The 18,829-nt window shown below is 39.4% G+C and overlaps 1 protein-coding gene across 6 annotated transcripts in view; it reads right to left on the reverse strand.

Annotated features, from left to right (window-relative positions):
• Positions 1 to 680: 680 nt before the first annotated feature.
• Positions 681 to 18,829, reverse strand: part of Dync1i1 (dynein cytoplasmic 1 intermediate chain 1) — a 302,775-nt gene continuing 284,626 nt past the window's right edge. For all 6 annotated transcript variants that reach the window (XM_034519246.2, XM_034519242.1, XM_034519247.2 and 3 more), the window contains 2 exons: positions 17,884 to 18,009; positions 681 to 1,331 (listed from right to left, as the gene is read on the reverse strand). In XM_034519246.2, coding sequence (XP_034375137.1) covers positions 1,221 to 1,331; positions 17,884 to 18,009 — 237 coding nt within the window. In that variant the 3' untranslated portion in view covers positions 681 to 1,220. The remainder of the gene's footprint in view (positions 1,332 to 17,883; positions 18,010 to 18,829) is intronic.

An 18,829-nucleotide genomic window follows, 5' to 3' on the forward strand; every position in this document is an offset into this window, starting at 1 on the left:
TGCTTATAGGTGCAGTCTCTAGTTTAATAGTAATTAGCATAATTTCTAGTGTGTATTTAAAACCACACATTAGTAGAACATACTGCGTTTGTTTCAACCTGTCCTTTCTTATTCTACCATTTGACATTGTTTTTAAACTTGGTGGCTTTGGTGAAGTGGCAAGGGAGTGTCTACCCCTAAAAACCAACCAAACAACAGTAAAAAACAAAACAACACACATACCTAAGTAGCCTTATAAAAAAAAAATACAACTAAGAGTCTTGATTTAAGCCCACCAGGTTGGCTGCCTAAAAAGTCGTGTTCAGTTTTTAACATGGTTTTCACGCATCTCTCGAATCCCTTGACAAAGCAAACCTCATGTCAGGTTTTCTGCTAAGCAAAATATTTACCCACAGTGATACAGACCTAGTTGGAACATTTTATGGGTAATACTGGGGTCATATTTAGGAACCACAGACTTTTGTAGGGCTGTGCTAGTTTGGATGACAAGTATCAATGGTCAACTATATTTGAAATATTGTTCAAGTACATAGAAATAATAGGCATTAAAATTCATTCCGTTCACTGCAACAAACCTCTAAAGACTTCGTGCTCTCGGTGGAACCGGCATACTGTAATTGTTATTTGGAACTTAATGTAACCTCGGCAGCAGTAGAGAAAATAGAGTCCTCTCATTACGCTCATGCTCTAAGATCGTTTATTTTAATGCTTTCAAATAAATATGTTCCATGCAGCGCGTTACAATAAATAAGGAGCAGCAATGTTCTTGTAGTAAATCCATTCATAATGTGAATCACCATGTAAAACACCACATCGCAAGCCTTTGGCCCTGTACCATATCATGAGGCACGCCACATCTGTACCCAATCATATCTGGCTTCATATGGATTTAATAGGACTACGCCAGAAGTACATGTAAGCACAAATTCAACCAGAGGTTTCCAGCTATTAAATACAGCTACCAAGTAGTTAAAAGGCAACAACTAAACCCCTAAGGGTTCCCTCCCCCATTTGTTTTTGAGACAGGGACACAAAGGTAGAAATGCATTGGTGGATTTCGGGTGAGTAGGTACACGTGGAGAATACAGGGAAACACTGCACAATATGGCACACAAGATGCCATGGGGATAGTGATACAGAAGGGACACAAAACACTGCACGGGGGCCTTGATTGCAGACTGAGTTCTAGCATGAAAGGACGGGTACCACGGTGGGCACATCTAGGCAGCTAACTCAACGGCACCTTCCTCCTCGCTGTCAGCCCTGTTGGCGCGGATCTCCACCAGGGTCCGGGCGAATCGCGTCCATTCATCATTGTGGGGAACCGCAAGCTGCAAAGCAAATCAGCAGAGAAATGATAAGCCAGACAACCTCTTTCATCTTACACTTATTGGTGTCAGAACGGCCGTTCCTCACCAAAGAATGCGAAGGAAACCAAATACAGTGAGAATTAAGGGAGACCTGAAGTGTGGTGTTAGCAGGGACATCACTCAGGGAACACGTAAAACCTTTAGAAGTGCGTTAACCAAACAACCCCAGAGGCCACTTTAAAGCACTCATAGTAAGGAACGCTCTTTGGCTCTTTGTTCTTAGGTCCCACGGTGAACTCAGCAAATAAAGGCTGCGTTATTAACCACGATTTCAGAATGACTATGGCATTTTCCTTCTAGTCGAAGCTATCTATTGGTTTCCTAAAGAGCCATTAATGAGTCAATACACATGGAGAAAAAAATAGCTTGCATATGCACAGAGACTTTCCTAGTCTCTGGTCACAGTTGAGTACTGCCGACAGGGTCTGTGTTCATGGCTATGAGTAACTGCAAGACTAACTAGTGTTGACCAAGGGTTCTATTCTAAGTACTTCACATATATTAACTCATACCTCATAGCAGTCTTAGGTGGGGTAAATTTACCTTATGTATGCAAGCAAATTATTTCCATTTTATAGAACAAGAAGCAGGATGTAGGGATTGAGGCACAGGGTTGGGAGGGATCCTACCAGGGCTACAAAACCAGCAGGTACCTTTGCCAATGCTATGCTATTTCAGCATTGCATCAATAAGTTATATTGATTTGCCAAAAGGGGAGATCTATGATACTTCCCAAATGTTGTCTTCTGTGTGCAATTCAATGAAGAAGAATTAACATACCCTTGCATAGAAATTTTGCATAAGAATTTTTCTCAGCTGCGCTAAAGATTATGATTGCACTACCTAGCATTCCAAATGAGTTGTTTAAAGATAACAGAAATGTGTTTGAAATAGAAAAAAAAATATTTGAAGATGAACAGCAGGATTGAGTAGAATGCTGAAGGAGTTCATAGGCAATGAAAGTCATGTCTACATTACAGGAAGTTTCTGGGTGTTTCACCCTATAAAAAGGTATGATCAATCCATCCACATACTAGGACCACACATGGTATGCATATATCCCATTCACATTAAGAACACAATCAACTCAATCAATACACATTATTAAAAGTAAAGAGAGAGAGAGAGAGAGAGAGAGAGAGAGAGAGAGAGAGAAGAAAGTAAGTGTTCAAATTATGTCTGTAGCTAGAAAATTGCCCACTACACACAGCCAGCTGATTAGAACATTTAAGGTTTTTATTAGAGGAAATGATAGTCTCAGATACTATCTGTCCAAGAAAACTTACTGGAGAGTGGCAGTGCCGTTCTGTAAAGTATGTCCTTAGGTGACTTCTAGTACTAAGGTCAAACATTTCAAAAATATAATTCTGGAAATGAAGTCCAGGTGGGGAAGTGTTCCAGTTCATTATCAGAAACGCTTCTCCAGTGAGAGTTTTCACTCAAACATATGAGTACATTTTGGAATAGTGAAATAGAAGCCCATCCCTAGTTACTGAAATGAATCTAAATTTCTCTTGCAGCAATGACACAAATTCACAGTAATACTGAGTGACATCATTACCCTTAGCCCAGACCGTTTTCCTTATGGCGGGATCTTCTCTCAGATTTCATGAGTCTTCATTTTTGTCTTCCATTTTAGATAATACTGTCCCGGGGGAAATGAGAACCCCCCAAAATAAAAGATTCAAAATGGCTAACGAAAAGTATAAGCAGGCAAGAGGGCTGGTACCATTTATCTGAAAGAAGAGGCCCATTTTCGTTTTCTCTCTCCCAGTGCCTGAGCAAGTGTTTCCAAAAAGATCAACGTAACAAAAGCCAGAGGAGAGATGAGAACTCAATCAACAGAACATTAATTATTTTTCTCAAAAAGTAAAGCTAAGAGAAACACAGAGCTAAAGCACCTCAGACTGCTGTGTGACATTAAACACTTGGAAAAAGAATTTAACCAAGCCAGGAGCATATTGCTCACAAACTGATGGACATCCCACTGGCACAAGAATATAATATTTTTCCATGCAGTAAAAATAAATTCACATTTGGTGGCCCATGGAACATCTTATTGATAGCACTGTATAGGAGTTATGCACCAGAACAGGAAAATAGACCCAAGTTTTCACATAGTTTCATGTAGTAATACTACCAAGATTCTGGAACATCAAGTTCAAATAGTGGCCAGACACAGGTTGAAACTGGCAGCCATGCATACTATACAAAACCACACCTCTAGTGTATAAAAACTAAATTTTCTCAAACCTAAATGTTTCTACTAAACAAAATTATCCTAGCAATTAAACTATGGTTGGCCTTCCTCTTTAATGGTTTTAGTGGAACTAAAACTGACATTAAATATTTTAATACTGAAACATGATTTGAAATATGAAGATTTTATCCTCTTTCTAATATGCTAATATTTTGTGTAAAATCATACACACATTACACACACACAAACACACATATCAAGCTTTAAAAATAAATCAAATTCATTCTGTCAAATACTTTCTTCCTGAAATACCATGTACATTACGGAAATATTAATTTGCTCTGTTTGCATCAAATTCTGGAACCGAAATGATAGAAACACAATTGCTTCTCAAAACTTGAAGTCCTTTTCCTAGCACATCCGGTTACACCTTTTCATCCAGTTGACTGTAAAAATAACCCAACCTGAACCCACTGTTCGTTGTGGAAGCTACACAGCAGCCTGCTCCATTTTTAGAATGAAATCTCACATCAGGAAGCACTCTAAGTATAATCTTAGCTCAAACGTGAGAATGTGTATTCACAGGCCATTTCCAAGGCTGAACTAATAATTGTTGGCATCTGAGTTACTTGTAGGTGAGACCAAACAGGTGCCTCACAAACAGGGTGGCCACTCTTGTCAGTTTCTATCTATGACTCCAAACAAAATCTGTTTGGGTGGGGCCGTCCTTCTTATCCTGGGAAGTTCTCAGTCTTTCTCGAATGGTGTTCTCAGACAGAGTGAGGAGGTGAGAGAGTATAAACACGCCGGGGCATTTCTAACCACACCTCACTCACTAGTTAGGAAAAGGCTTTGTTCCTATCCAGTACCTAATCAGCATATACAACTCTGTATCAGAACTAGAGATTACTGAGAACCCTTCTGAAATGTCATGACCAGAAAATGGAGGTGATAATCAATGCAGGTTTTCATCAGAATGAGTGCCTACTGGCTTACATTCAGAAACTGAATAGCACAAGGAGAGTGTTCTTACCGTAAGTGATGTCTTCCTGTCAAGCAGGCAGCTGAGTCTGATGCTTCAGCTCTCTTCGGTCTCTATCAAGGCTTGGAAGGCTAAATGCAGAGTATCCAAGCATCACTGAAGACTACTCCCCTGCCCCTTGCAAATAACACTTTCTAATAATTTCTAAATAATTTCCACGTGTTGCATGGTGTGGTGGTGACGACTCATGCCTTTAACCCCTGCACTTGGGAGGCAGAGGCAGACAAATCTCTGAGTCGGTGGCCAGCCTGGTTTACATAATGAGTTCCAGGACATTCCGGGCTACATAGTAAAACCTAGTCTCCAAATAAATAAATAAATAAATAATGATGGAGAAAATATTTTCATTTCTCGTGGAGATGATAATTCTGATCAATTGAAAATCCACGAGAGGCAACAGAGAGAAAAATACATGCAGTGAAATAAAAGCATTGCCTGACTTTTAGAAACCTTCTTCTGTTGGACCCACTTGGATCTGGAAATATTTTCTGCTGCAGATTTGTCTGCTGGAGTCACACTGTAGGTTACGGAGGGACTCATGTTTTCCTTTTCCACTGCTTCTTGGAGCGGAGCTCACCCATAGCCAGTCCACCCTGCCTGAGAACTGCTCCCTAATCTGGGGTGGGGGCTAAGTGTTTAAAGCATTTGAATGCCTTAAGCACCGAGGGCTCTGATTTCTAAGATAATAAAATCTCAACTCTAAAAGCACCCACCTTTTATAGATATGGAATGACCTGTTTTAACAGCCAAAGGATTGAAGGCTAAAGGTAGTCATTGAGGTAGCAATTTGGCCTTAAGAAAGAGGGGAAAATGAACCTCATATTCGGTCAGGACAATCGAGTCTTACTCTTATTTCAGCTGCCGCCAGTGGGCAGGCATTTAACCTCTCATTGCCTCAATTGTCAGATGAGGAATCGGGACACCGGACCATTTATCAACAGAGACATGGAGAGGACAGGAGTGAAGAGGGACTGAGGTTGTAGTGCAGTATTCGTGCTGTAAGCTGTCTCTCAGATAAAAGAGATTCCTAAAAAACAGGTATCTTCAGTATGTCTCTGAGAAGTTATTTTTCCTTAAAGAATGCATTCTGACTGCTATGAGAACATTAGGAAATCCATCCTTGCCTACAAGGTAAAGAGAAATGAAGGCAGCTAAACAGTTTTCTCAAGTCAGTTTCACCAGTCCATGTGAAGCAGGGAAGGCCTCGCCCTCTAAAAGGGCTAGCCCTCCGAAGTAGAATGGGGGGTGGTGGTGGTGGCAGGTAATGAGTTTTGAGTTACTCACCAAAAGGTTCTAAAGACTGTAACCCAAGATTCTTAGGGGACAAAAGGTCCCAAGCAAGGAGCAGAAGTACAAAACTTGAAGGAAGAATAAATCACAGATGTGGGTGAGTTTAGCTTCTCCCACAGCCCCTCCGTCTACCTGACCTCTGTTGCTGGGTTAGGGATCTGAGCCTCTCCCTGACTGAGTGGATCAGTAGCTGCCTGTAGCCTCACCATAGGTCCTCCAAGACTAGTGAGTCTGACCATGGGGTGTCATGCCTGGAAATCTTGGGTACCTTGTAAGAGGCACAGACAGGAGTAGCTTCATCCACCACAGAGAGTCACTAAATGATGGTTCCCCCCCCCCCCCCATACACACACACCAGCTTGTCACTTTTTGCTGCGTGTCCTTAGGCCACCTTTCTGATCTCCCTTATTGAGTTGAAGGAAATTTGAGAGCACGCCTCATGACTAATAGTAACACGAGCAAGAAAGAAACAAATGGACTCAGTGCTTGGCCCATTATAATCCCTGTTAAATAATGTCTCTCTCTCTTTTTTTCTTTCTCTTATCTTCTTTCTAATTTTTCTTGGTTTCTTGCCTCTTTTCCCCTTCTCTTCCTCCTATTTTTCTTCTTTTCACCTACCTAGAACTACATTTTTTATAAAGTTTATTTTAAAGTACCATTTTATTTCTCTGAATGTCACACATGACTACCTAAATCTTTTTTTTAAAAAAAAATAGCTAACTTTAGGGGAAAATGTGTAACTGTAAGAGAAGAGATTTTTTGGGGGTTATAAGAGAAGTTTGTCATAGTTACTTTTTATTACCCATTAAAATTAAATTTAGAATATTTGGATTGCATGTATATACATACACATACGTATATACAAATATTCTTCACAGCTCTATTATTTTTCCACATATCACCAATGCATCTCAATGAAGCTATTTTTTTTTTATTGTTACAGCATTTTCTGCAGCTGGATTTTACTTTTAACCTTACGTTATAAGGCTGGATTATTGTTGAACATGTTGTAATAAAAGTCAAGTGATTATTTATAATCGGGGTTAAACACACAGATATCATTCACGTGCCTCTTTTTATAAGCACACAGCTAACCGCTCTGAACAGTGCTCAGTCAGGTCTCCCTCATTTTTTCAGTAAATTCTAAGAATTTATAGTCCCTAGCAGCTGATTTTAAATAGCTGCAGTAAAGACTCTGTTTCAAGGATCATTTCTATACTCCATTAAATAGTTGCAATGACTTCTACCTATGAATACTTTTATGATAAAATATATCTCAGGCACTACTTACAAAAGCAGGGTTGAAAATTTTTGGATAATTAAGAGGTTAGAAAAATATTCTCAATTAGGTTTCTCAGTTCCATTAATCATGGCCAACAAACTAAGTGAGGTGGTCTCTAGGTTCAAGATAGATTCAAGATAAATATTTTGTGGATGTGTGGTTCATCGGTATCTTCGAAATCTTTCAATTAAATGGAGTCAATTTTAAAAAGTCTGTGGGACTATAACATGAACTACCGATTCTGAACAGACACAAGAACGATTTCATATTCTATGTTAACACCAGCACGAACGTTTTCTGCTAAAAAGATATTGTACAAATGACTTTTTCATTTTAATGCACACTATTTTTTAGTGCATTTACAGAAACGAGGGAAGCTTATGTAGGTTTCTGCAGAATAACAGTTAAACTCCCCTGGACTCAAAAGGTTAAAACAAAACAAACCCACCGACAGTTATTAATGGCACCCAAATTCAGGAGAGCGTTAACCCACTGGCATGCAAACATGAATTTCTGTTCAGAGAAAGCCTGTATTTTTTTTTTAAGGACAATTCCCTTTGCCACACACACAGATGGAAGCAAAGTGGGAGGTAACAGGCACTGAAACGGCAGCGGTGGAGCGACCAGGCAGACCCGCTTCACGTAAATGCAGCTTCGCTGGGTTTAATTCTCAGAGTGGCAAGGCCCACATCATTGTTAACAATGGAGGAAACCACGGACTAGAATCCCGTGCCAGAACACAGCTACACGGACGAAGATACACTACAGAGCTCTGCAACGAGGCAGACTGTAGTGAGACGACTTAGCCTTTGAAGAAGCTCCAGAGAAGTCAAGAAAGCTGGACACGCACACATCTGTTCCGTAGACTGCTAAGCTCGTCAATAGGCTAACATTGCTAGGAAGGTCACCTGCTTTCTAACCTAGTACTCTCTTGTGGTATCTGCTTTTGAATTTCTTTTCCTCTGCATACTCAAATACCAAGAAGCTTCCAGACCCGTTTGCCAAAGTCCCTTTGCCCTCTATCTTTAAATGGGTGGTTTCTTTTTACTGTATTTCTCAGAGCAATGTTAAAACAAAACAAAACAAAACAAAACAAAACTTTTACCATCTAATTAAGGTAAGAAATGAAAGTCAGACGTAAAAGACAAAGTCAATAGTAATAGAAACCGGTCCATCAATGGCAGTAAGGCAGTAACTACAGAAGGAAATGAGTAATTTAAACATTTGTCTTGAGAGATTAACAGTTGCAATTATTCTTCATGCTAACATTTAGCCTGTAAGCAAGGGTACCAAAATCCAGAGTTTTACTTCTGGAGAAAACAAAAACCAAACAACAGCTGAGAACGAAAGTACTGATTCCCCAAGACCTGGAGATGCCCTTGCTTGCACAAGTATTGAAATCATATCAGCTTCCTGTCTCCTGAAAATGTTGGATGTTATTATTTTGTCTACTACTGGAGACAATCCACTTCTCAGCCCAAAAGATGCAGAAAGTGCTGGAAGCAATGGCTGATGGGCAATGATGGAAAATAAACTTTCTAAACTCCAATTGCCTCTCTTTCTATGGTACACAAGACAGAAAGAGAGAGAGAGAGAGAGAGAGAGAGAGAGAGAGAGAGAGAGAGAGAGAGAGAGAAGAAAGAAAGGGTTTGCTAGTCAAGCCTTCCTCCACATTAGCTGACTAGCTATGCAGCTGCCTTTTCCCTGATAGTATTGACTATAGGTTTCTCGAGTAAATTCCTAGCAACCACGGAATCTAAGCAGTTTTGACAAAAAGAAAGCTTATCGCTAAACACCTCAAAAAACATTTACCAAGGTAATAAAAGAAGTGTCATTTCCTCCCACTGAATGTTTGGGCATAAAAGAAGTATTTTTATAATGCAGTTCATGATTTATCATATCTATAGTGTCCAAAAAAAAAAAAAAAAAAAAAAAAAAGCACAATGAAAGGGAAGCGTTTTTCCAGCGGTTGACAGCTGTTTGAGTCCAACTATTAGGCTTTCACCACACTGGCCGCCAAGTCAATCTCTCTTCTAAAAGCACAGGAGGGAGGAAGACCAGGATAATGGCTAGGAGGAAGGACAAATGCTACTTTCTACAACTCCTTTTCTGTGCAAATACAGTCAACTTTCCTGTGTCTACCAGACTATCCTCAGCTTGGAGGCTGCATTCTGAACACATTGTACAATTTAGCTTTTGCTTTAATTTTTCCCACTCGCTTCACGCCAGGACTCATTCATTCCTGTTATATGACAGACACTGTTGGGCATGGTGCACCTGCTTTAACAGACAAGAATGTATCTTTGGGTTTTTTTTTTTTTGAACTTGGTTCTCCAAAGGTTATAATACTTTACTGTTATGTTTGATAGACAGTCTAGTCTTTATGATACTAGACGGTGTTCAATTTCTATTCAAGACTTAATGTCAAGGTCAATAAGAAGAAAAGATTTAATCTAAATGTTGGGAAATGGCTTCCTTTTCATCAGGAGAAGGCTTAGGAGTGGGTTACTGATCTGTTTTGTCTGCCTACTAGGTAAAGGAACAAGATTTTTTCCTACAGTAGCAGAAGGCTGAATATTACTTAAATGATACATAATTAATATATTTCAAGTAAAAAAAATCTAAGGTAAAGGATGTAGTGATAACTGATATTCTAGAAAACACACATAAGTCTTCCTTAATGATGGAATATAATGGGCCATTTATTCTTCATAATTTTCAAGTCCAACCTATATGATATATACGCATTTATACATAAACACACATAAGCAGATATTTGATTTCATATTATATTTTATATATGCCAACACAGAAACTGGGACACACACACACACAGAGACACACCCCTCGATTTCCTTGCAGATCAGAAAAATCTCTACTGCTGGCAGGGCACAACTTTCTCCTGAGCTTTGTACAATGTGATTTATGTGACTTGAGGCAACTGCTCTCATTGACACTTTTTTGAGACAAAATTTAATAGGTTTGGTGTCAGTGGTGACACACGCCTTTAATCCTGGCACAAGGAAGCAGAGGCAGGTGGATTCCTGTGAGTTTGCAGCCATCCTAGTCTACAGAGCTCGTTTCAGAACAGCTAAGCTCTGCAAGAAAACTCTGCTTCGAAAATCCAAAAAAGAAACAAAACAAAAACCAACCAACCAAACAAAACAAAAAACAAACAAGAAAAAGTTTTGAAATTATAAAACTCATACAACTTGTCAGTCATAAAACGTTTAACCCAATGACAACTGCTTCAGAGTTCAAACAAGCACCGAAGACAGCTGTGAAATGGCAGACGAATGATGAAGGTGGATAATTGTCCAGGAGGTATATAGTCATAGGCCATTTATCACTATAGCTGTATTGAAAAGGACTATACCCATTTTAGCTTGGTTTTTATAAACTTAACATTAGGACTTCCTTCCCACTTATCAACCATTCACAAAACATCAAAGTCCTAAGTATTTTTGAATCAACTTTGAAAAAAAAAAAACCAATGTGCTTGTAAAGGTATTAATACTGTAAGTCCATTTTTATAAACCAATACTACCTCAATAAGCACACTACTTATATAGTAATTAATCTAATCATGATCATGATCTTTTACATATATAATTATCAACGGAAGCTGCTGCTACCACACTGACTATAAAATAAATAATTTTATTGAAATTAACAGTGCCTCTTTTTTTCTCTTTTTAAATTACGCACTTTTCGCAGGAGAAATCAAGTTAACGCTAAAATTATAATTATACATTATTTTACTTCAATTATTTTAAATACATGTAACTTATTATGACAATGAAGTAAATTAATATATTAATTCAGAGTGGCTGTTTCCCTATAATGGTGTTTATTAGTATCACCAATTTCCCATACAAATATGGTTTTGTATAGTACTTTGACTTCACTGCATGGCTCTGTGGCTCTCACCCTTAAAATGTATCAGAAATCTAAAAAGCTTAACCACAAATCCCAGGGTTTGCCTGCGATATCAAATGCGTAGATAACACAGACAGAGTTGGTGTTTAGATTGTCAGCTTTTATCTAGGTGCTTGGTACCATGGAAGAAATGGTCCCTGTCTTTAGCTCTCTCAGGGAGGAGAAGGGAAAACCAAAGGAAGTGTTTGGCACCAGCTAAAGAATCTAAAATCGTTTCTCCATCGAAGAAGGCAATACTCTAGATGGCCCGACAAGACTCTAGCAAGTTGCAGGCAAACTTTCTTAATGAGAAACACCAGTGCCTGGGACGGTCACAACCAGATGTTGCTAAGTGACACTAGCCCGGCCCTGCTCCTGGAAACTGCTAAAGCCGAGCTGTCACCTAAGTTGTTCTTGAGCTGAGGGGAGCAACCGCACGGCCACCTTCATATACAGTTTGGTCACGAGGGAACTCTTGTTTGACTTAATACCCAGGTTTCAGTTTAACTTTCTACTTGGCATTCTGTCTACCCAATTCCCAAGGAGAGCAGTTATTCATACAAAGACCCAGGCTTCTTTTGAAAGTAATGTATAGCCTGTGCTGCAGGAAACTGTGAAGAGCAAACAATTACTGCTTCATATAATCCACTGGAAAAAAAATCTATAAATATACTCTGTTGATTTTGTGTCACTAAGCCCCGACCAACTTGTAGCACTCTGTCTACCAGATTTTACTCTACCAAATACTATTTAGGACAAACTGCAAGAGAAACGGCTCCTGGAATTTCTTTTTATTCCTATTCTTGCCAGCTGCGCAAAAGTTGAAAAAGAGTATTTTTGTTTGGTTTTGTTTCTTTCTAAGCACTTAGCTACTGAGCTATATCCCAAATCCTGGAAGTATATTTTTTTAAAGTAGCTTTTGCAAGTAACACCTTGGTCACTGTTTTAAAGTTTATAGCATGGGTCATTTTTTTTTTTGTCTCTGAATAAACTTTAGAATCTACTTTTTCACTTCTGTTTTTAAAATCTTCAAACAGATACTTAAAGTAACATTTTATTTTTTTAGCAATACCATTCGATATAATATATTCACCCGCATTTTCCATCCCAAGAACTTTTCAATGCACTTATATATTGACAAATGCATTGCATCCACTGAGATTTGTAATGATATAACTGCTGTCATTCTGGCCCATGAGTGGTCCATACCAAATGAGTGATTTGTAACACCAAAGTTAGAAGTTTAAATTTAAAGACACACGCATGCTTCTACTTACTAATTGTTCAAGTGGGTCAGACAAACACAGCTAGGGTGATAAGATTTACCTCCCTCATAAGTCACAGCTTCTAGGTGATAATTTTATTTTGCAAATCCTCCTTTAAGCTGAACATGGTTTTGAAATTTTGTCACGTGTGCAGTGTGAAAAATGTAATCAGGGATCCGAAAGCTGCAGGTATTTATCAGAACTGAAAAACAAAATCTTCCCTGGAAGAGGTTAATGGAAAAAGAAATAATAGGAGATGGAAGATAAACTGCTTCTTTGAGAAGCAGAACTGCACACGGCCTCCTAACTAATTCAGATAAGCAGCCAACGTAGTCGTTAGGGGATATTTGTGACAGCCGCATCCGTGTGACTGCAGTGAAGCATTAACAATGACAACGGGCTTTCCATAAAACACATCTCCAGGAAAGACAGGTAGATAGGCTAACTATCAATCACGAGGACACGGCAATAACTCTATACACACTGGCCCATGTGCAGTGAAAAACCTGTTATGTATACATGCAGAAAAGCTTGCTGGTCAGAAAAGAAAGTATGATGGCTAAGGAATTTTTAGTCTTAAATCTTTAAGGTATGTGCATTCCCATATCATTTGAAACAAACAAACAAACAAACAACAAACGCATGCCAGCAGTTCTCAACAGAGTTCTATGAGTGTATTCTGATCTAAATACATCTGAAGTTATACTTAGGCTTAATTTGTGGCTTGTGATTTCACTCATGTTCTAATTAACTGAGTGAGACCCCATAGTGTGAGCATCATGCATCTTGTATTGTAGAAATTTCTCAAAATGGAGTCAAAGGCTAGGCTCATTTTTTTTTTTAAAGTGGATCTATTTTTTTCTTTTATTTAGTTGTGTGTGTGTGTGTGTGTGTGTGTGTGTGTGTGTGCAGTTGCTCTAAAAGGCCTGGAGAGGGTGTCAGATCCTCTAGAGTTACATGTAGTGGTGAGCAGTAGAAGCTCAGCACTGAACTTGGGTCCTCTGGAAGAGCCTCAAGCATCCTTAACTGCTGAGCTGGCTCTTCAGCCCTTTATTTTAGATTTCAGAAATTTTAAATGATGCATGCAACCACTTTCTTTTTAAGTGATTTTTGAAAGCACAAATAGAATAAAAATTACAACCAAATAGTAAAAGGGGGGGCTCTTTGTCTTACACTGGGTTTGTGGAGCTTCTATTTATGCTAATGGAAGTTAAACACCTGTTCTGGGAAGGAAATAGGCCCCTATCTGTGAAAATAAATATGTGCAATAGATTTCCAGACACAATGCTGAAATCAAACAAGCAAGAATGTGTGCTACACAAACACAGCATCAAGTAGCCGTCCTGAAAACATGCCTGTTTTATGTTTTACTTCCCTGAGTTACAGGCCCTGAGAGATTACTCACACTTTTGCCATTTAAATGCGACAAAAAGTAAAACAGGTGGGGGCTGGGTAGACCAAGTCAACTTGTTGATTTCGGTGAGCTCCTACCCAACCCTCTGTTTACCTCTTCACAAGTTCCTAATAAGTTGCATCAGTATCTGGATCTGAGCCACCTCTATCATCCTAAGGATAATTGTACGTAATAAAAAAGGACACTATCGTTGGTGCTTTGAGCTGGGACTCCCAGCAGCAGCTGCAGCTGCAGCTGGGGTAGAAGAGGCACATGATTGTTAGCAACTGGTGACACCAGAGTCCCTCTGTGCAGTGGCCTTCTTACCTGGGCTGAAATGGAATTGTCTCCAAAGGTGTTGATGGGAAGTTACAATGGGCAAGAATAATATCAGTTTGTCCCACCCTGTTTCATCTAATGAAGCAAGAATTATAAAAAAAAAAAAATTTCCAAATGAAATATATATCTTAAATTATGATAGGACAGAAATGAGATTTTGGGGAGGTGTCATAGAACCCCACCTTGGCTTAAGCCGTCTAAGGTTTATAATCTAGAATCTTGTAATTTAAGAAGTAGGTAACAGAGTGATGGAGCATGCTCCATTGACTCACATTTCTAGAGATTTCTCTTTGTTTTCCCCAATGATCCTGGTCAGGGCCAACATATTTTATTTCTTATTTGTTTTACTGTCAGTTTTCTTAGGGACAGAACAGGCGTCATAACACGCAGGGTCCATTACAAAGTAAAGATATGGGAACCTCTCGTTGACAATGGTTTACCAACTGCCAGACAATGACAATAGAACACTGGGCTCAGCTCAGAGCTCCGAAGCACAGTGCCCTGTGAACCTGAATCACTCACACACCAGTGTAGCTGGCTTCACATGTAGAACAAGATCTCGGCAGAAGATAGCAGCTGCCTTCCTCCAGTCTTATCAAAGTCTCGGGCCATTAGCAATGGAAAAATGGATGTGAGAAGTCTTTCCACAGATAGACATCTCTTCAGTGTACTGGGGTCTCAAGGCAAGCAGATCAACATTGAGGATTCTGGAAACGACCATTTTCATCGGTACACAGACTACATTTTAAGAGTTATCTAGAAGTGTTTGTATCTTTTTCTGTCAGGCTTTCCAAAGGCCAGCATGACCCTGGTGAGGAGTTCAGCTCTAATGAGGACCAGAGGACTGATTTTGAATGTTGATCGTGGTAGCACAGCCTACTAACAATTTGGTTCTCAATGCTATACATGTTTCCTCTTCCTTTATATTTCTTAATATTTGAATTGCTTCCTGCTCAGACTCTCTTCCTCTCATGAGCCATGTACCAGCCTTAGATTTGACCTCTAATTCTCAACAGCCCAGCTTGTCCCATTAGAAGTCTGGGAAGGCACTGTCAGAGTGTATTCCTTCATTCTACGTTCAGTGATAGTCTGTCAGTTCCAGGCTAGTAAGTGATATAACAGGAATTACAGTAATGGCAGCAGCTGCTCAGAGTGTATCTACCATCTCTAAGAAGCGAGCTTCAGTTAAGCCTCAACTGTAAGACTTCGTCTTTGCTGTCAATCCCTGGTGCCTTGACAGTTGCGGTCTTCAGAAGTTTCAGGAAAGCTACAGAGGTCAGCAAGGAGAAACGGAAATGACTCTCCTTACCTCAAAAATAAATTAAGATACTTTATAGAAACACTTAGAGAAAAAAAAAAAGATCGTTAGTCTAAATGACATTGTTAAGTCTAAGCTAACCATTGCTTTGTGTGTGATCAAACAATATAGGAAGAATTGTTCAAGCGCTGAAGCCTGGTTTTCACTCACTCAGAAAAGGGCTAAAGATTGTAACATTACCTACACTCAATAAAATGGTATAGTCCCCCTTTCCTCTCCTCGTGGTGAATTTGTAAGGATAAACAACCCTACAAATTGTTTAGCCTATTATATGTCACCAAGATTTTTCTATAGCCTGTCTAGACTCCAGACAATAGGCGAGACTGGCCTCTAGCTGCAGACATTTCTGCAGCCTGTAATATCACTTAGAAAAGCAAGGGCAATAATACAAAAATGAAAACCAGCCTGACCCGCAGTGATAGCAGACATATGAGCATAGCAACACTTCACAATTTAGAGATGATGATAGTGTCCTAGCAAGAAGCTGAGCGGCTATACATTTCATATCAGCCCGAGCAACTTTTGTAAAATCACATATACTCCCCAGACAGAGTCATATTCCAGTCATTGTGGGCATAAGCTATCAATGTACCTTATTCCAGAAAATGATGTCCATGTTAGGCTGGTTCTTTTTTTTAATCTGAGAGGTGTCTCTATACCTATGTAAAATTTCAATACACACAGAGGTCTTTCAGGAGACCTTTATGAGATAAATTATATTGTTCCGCTAGCTAGAATAAAAGGGGAAAGCAAGTAATGTGTACTACTTAAAGAGAGTTAATGGACATTATGTGTTTGAGTGAGACAGAGAAGGGGTTTAATATTTCATCTCTGCTCTTTCTGGGCAGTTTTCACCTTTATTTTTCTCCCCACAAGAACAGTTGTTATCAAGACAGGGAAGAAAGAACACACAAGAGAAAAAAGAAACCATGTTTAATTGTCCTTTATGTTCTCTCTCTCTCTCTCTCTCTCTCTCTCTCTCTCTCTCTCTCTCTCTCTCATTTGAGGAAAAGATCAACAATAAATATTGGTCTTGTCTGGGTGAGGACTATTAAGAAGAACATCAAATATAAAGAAACCTCACGGCAGAAAATATGGCTAGAAAATCACGGGTAATAAATATTTCTAGCTCAAACGGCATTCTTTTTCCCAAGCTTCAAACTGTGGGGCACCTGGCCATCTGGAGCTTCACCATGTAGGCCAGGGTTGATGGTCTCTGCCACTTTGCCTATCTTAACTTGTGGCATCAGTAATAACCAGGGCAGGGGATGAGAGTCTAAATACAGGGCAGCCAAGAGGTGCTTAAGTGTTTTATTTAGCATTTTGCATGCTGGGATAGAAAGCCCCATCTCTAATGTTATTCAGTTTCTGTGCCCAGCTGAAATCTGAAAAAAACCATTTAGCTTGTTGCAACATAATGAGCTGTAGACCAGCACATTATATAATGTGCCTTCAGAAGCTCCTCTGCTGAGCATCTGGGGTTGTCAAAGTCCCATGATGCTGACTGGTGAAACTGGGAAGAATCCTCAGAGACATCAGCTAAGCTGGTCTACCAGGTAGTGACAGAATATTTCCCAGGCCTAGCACACCATGCATACAAATGCACTCTATTTTTTCTCCGGAATGCAAATGTTAGATTCAAATTATGCCTAAGTAACTACAGGACACCTCTGGTTATTTTTCCTGCATTTTCTTTGTCTTTAAGAGAAAAACAAAACAAAACAAAACCAACCAACCAACCAAACAAACAAACAAACAAAAACCCTTAACCTAATAGAAATCAAGGTTTTAAAACCAACACTTTCACAAGAAGTAAAAGAAAACTGATTTAAACAGCTCAATTTGATCAGCAATGGAAAAGTAAAGATAGGATGCAAATTGAGAATTTTTCTGGAGTAAAAGCTGTATTATTTTTCACATTGATACATGCCATGACATTCTCTTTATATCTTAATTTTGCATGTCATATAATAAGACATACCAAAAGAGGTCCTACATGATAATATCATAAATGTCAAAAATGATATAAAATTTGACTCATCCTAGTCTTCTTAGTTGGAGGCACTATATTTAAATAGTATGATTTTGAATCAGCGCTCTAAGCACAATTTCACTTTCTGGGAGTAAATGGTAAATTTCAACTTCGATCTTAACATGATGAGTTTGGCCAGCTTTTAGTCGAACGAAAGCATCCTGTGTCATGCTTCAGCCTGGCAAGCTGGGGTTTCTACTGCACAAATAGGAGTCCAGATCATTAACTAAAGTGTCCTGTGCACGGAGACACAGGCCAAATTAGACCCCAAGGAGGTGTCTCCAAACTCACACCGAAGTCAATGGAAACTTGCAAACGCAATCGAGAGGGTTCTTGTGGCTCAGAAAGTCTTGTTAATAGTTTCAGCAGGTCTTTAAAGTGGAAACACAAGCCAAACTCCTGTCCCCAAACAGAACAAAATGAAAAATAAGTACCTCTCCAACATCGTAGATCCAAATGCGACCTTCTGAGTCCCCTACGGCAACTTCCTTGCCGCCTTGTGCCCAACGAACCCGGTTTAGGGCAGACGCTCCCTCGATGGCCACACTTGCTGTTGGTACCTGCCAAAGGGGTTATGATACAAAAAATGAATATGAATTTAAATATACTAATACACAGTGATGTGTTTTACTCCACAAGCCACAACTGCCTTCCTGTGCCACTTCCACACCCACGAGAAAGGGTGAACATGAACGAGATTCATTGTTCTGAAATTGTACGCTCCACTGACTTAAGGAGTAGAAACGAGAAACAAAAACGGAATACAGGGACATACTTTCCCAGTCATGGCAGCCAGCAACAAGAATCTCTCTCTGGATTTTGTCAAGTGTATGTCCAGCACGGAAGCATGACAGATAAATGCAATGCTTGACCATCAGATCATATGGGATGTGTTGGGGCAGTGGGAGATTTTTTTTTTTTTTTTTTTTTTTTTTTTTACAAAGACTGAGGATCTATAAAAAGCAGTGGTATGGTAGAAAACAGTCAGTTGCTCAAGGGACTTGAGTCTTCATAACAATACTAGGTAGCATACATGCACTGATTCTTAGAGAATTATCCACCAAAGCAGGAAGTGGATGATCAGAGGAAAAGAAGAAGACAGTTAAGGAGGCTAAAGAGATGGCTCAGAGGTCAAGAGCACTGTGTGCTCTTCCAAAGGACCAGGTTCAGGTCCCAGCACCCTCATGGCAGTTCATAACTTTCTGTAGTTCCAGTTTCCGGAGATCTGACACCCTCACACAGATGTATATAAAGGCAAACACCAATGTAAATAAAATTAAAAAAAAAAGTTGTGTACAGGTAAAACAAACAAACAAACAAAAAAACCCGAAGAATCAATCACAAATTCTCCTTTTCTCCATGTCTCTTTTTCTCCCTGTG

Source organism: Arvicanthis niloticus, chromosome 15, assembly GCF_011762505.2.
Source record: "Arvicanthis niloticus isolate mArvNil1 chromosome 15, mArvNil1.pat.X, whole genome shotgun sequence".
Classification (NCBI taxonomy): Eukaryota; Metazoa; Chordata; class Mammalia; order Rodentia; family Muridae; genus Arvicanthis; species Arvicanthis niloticus.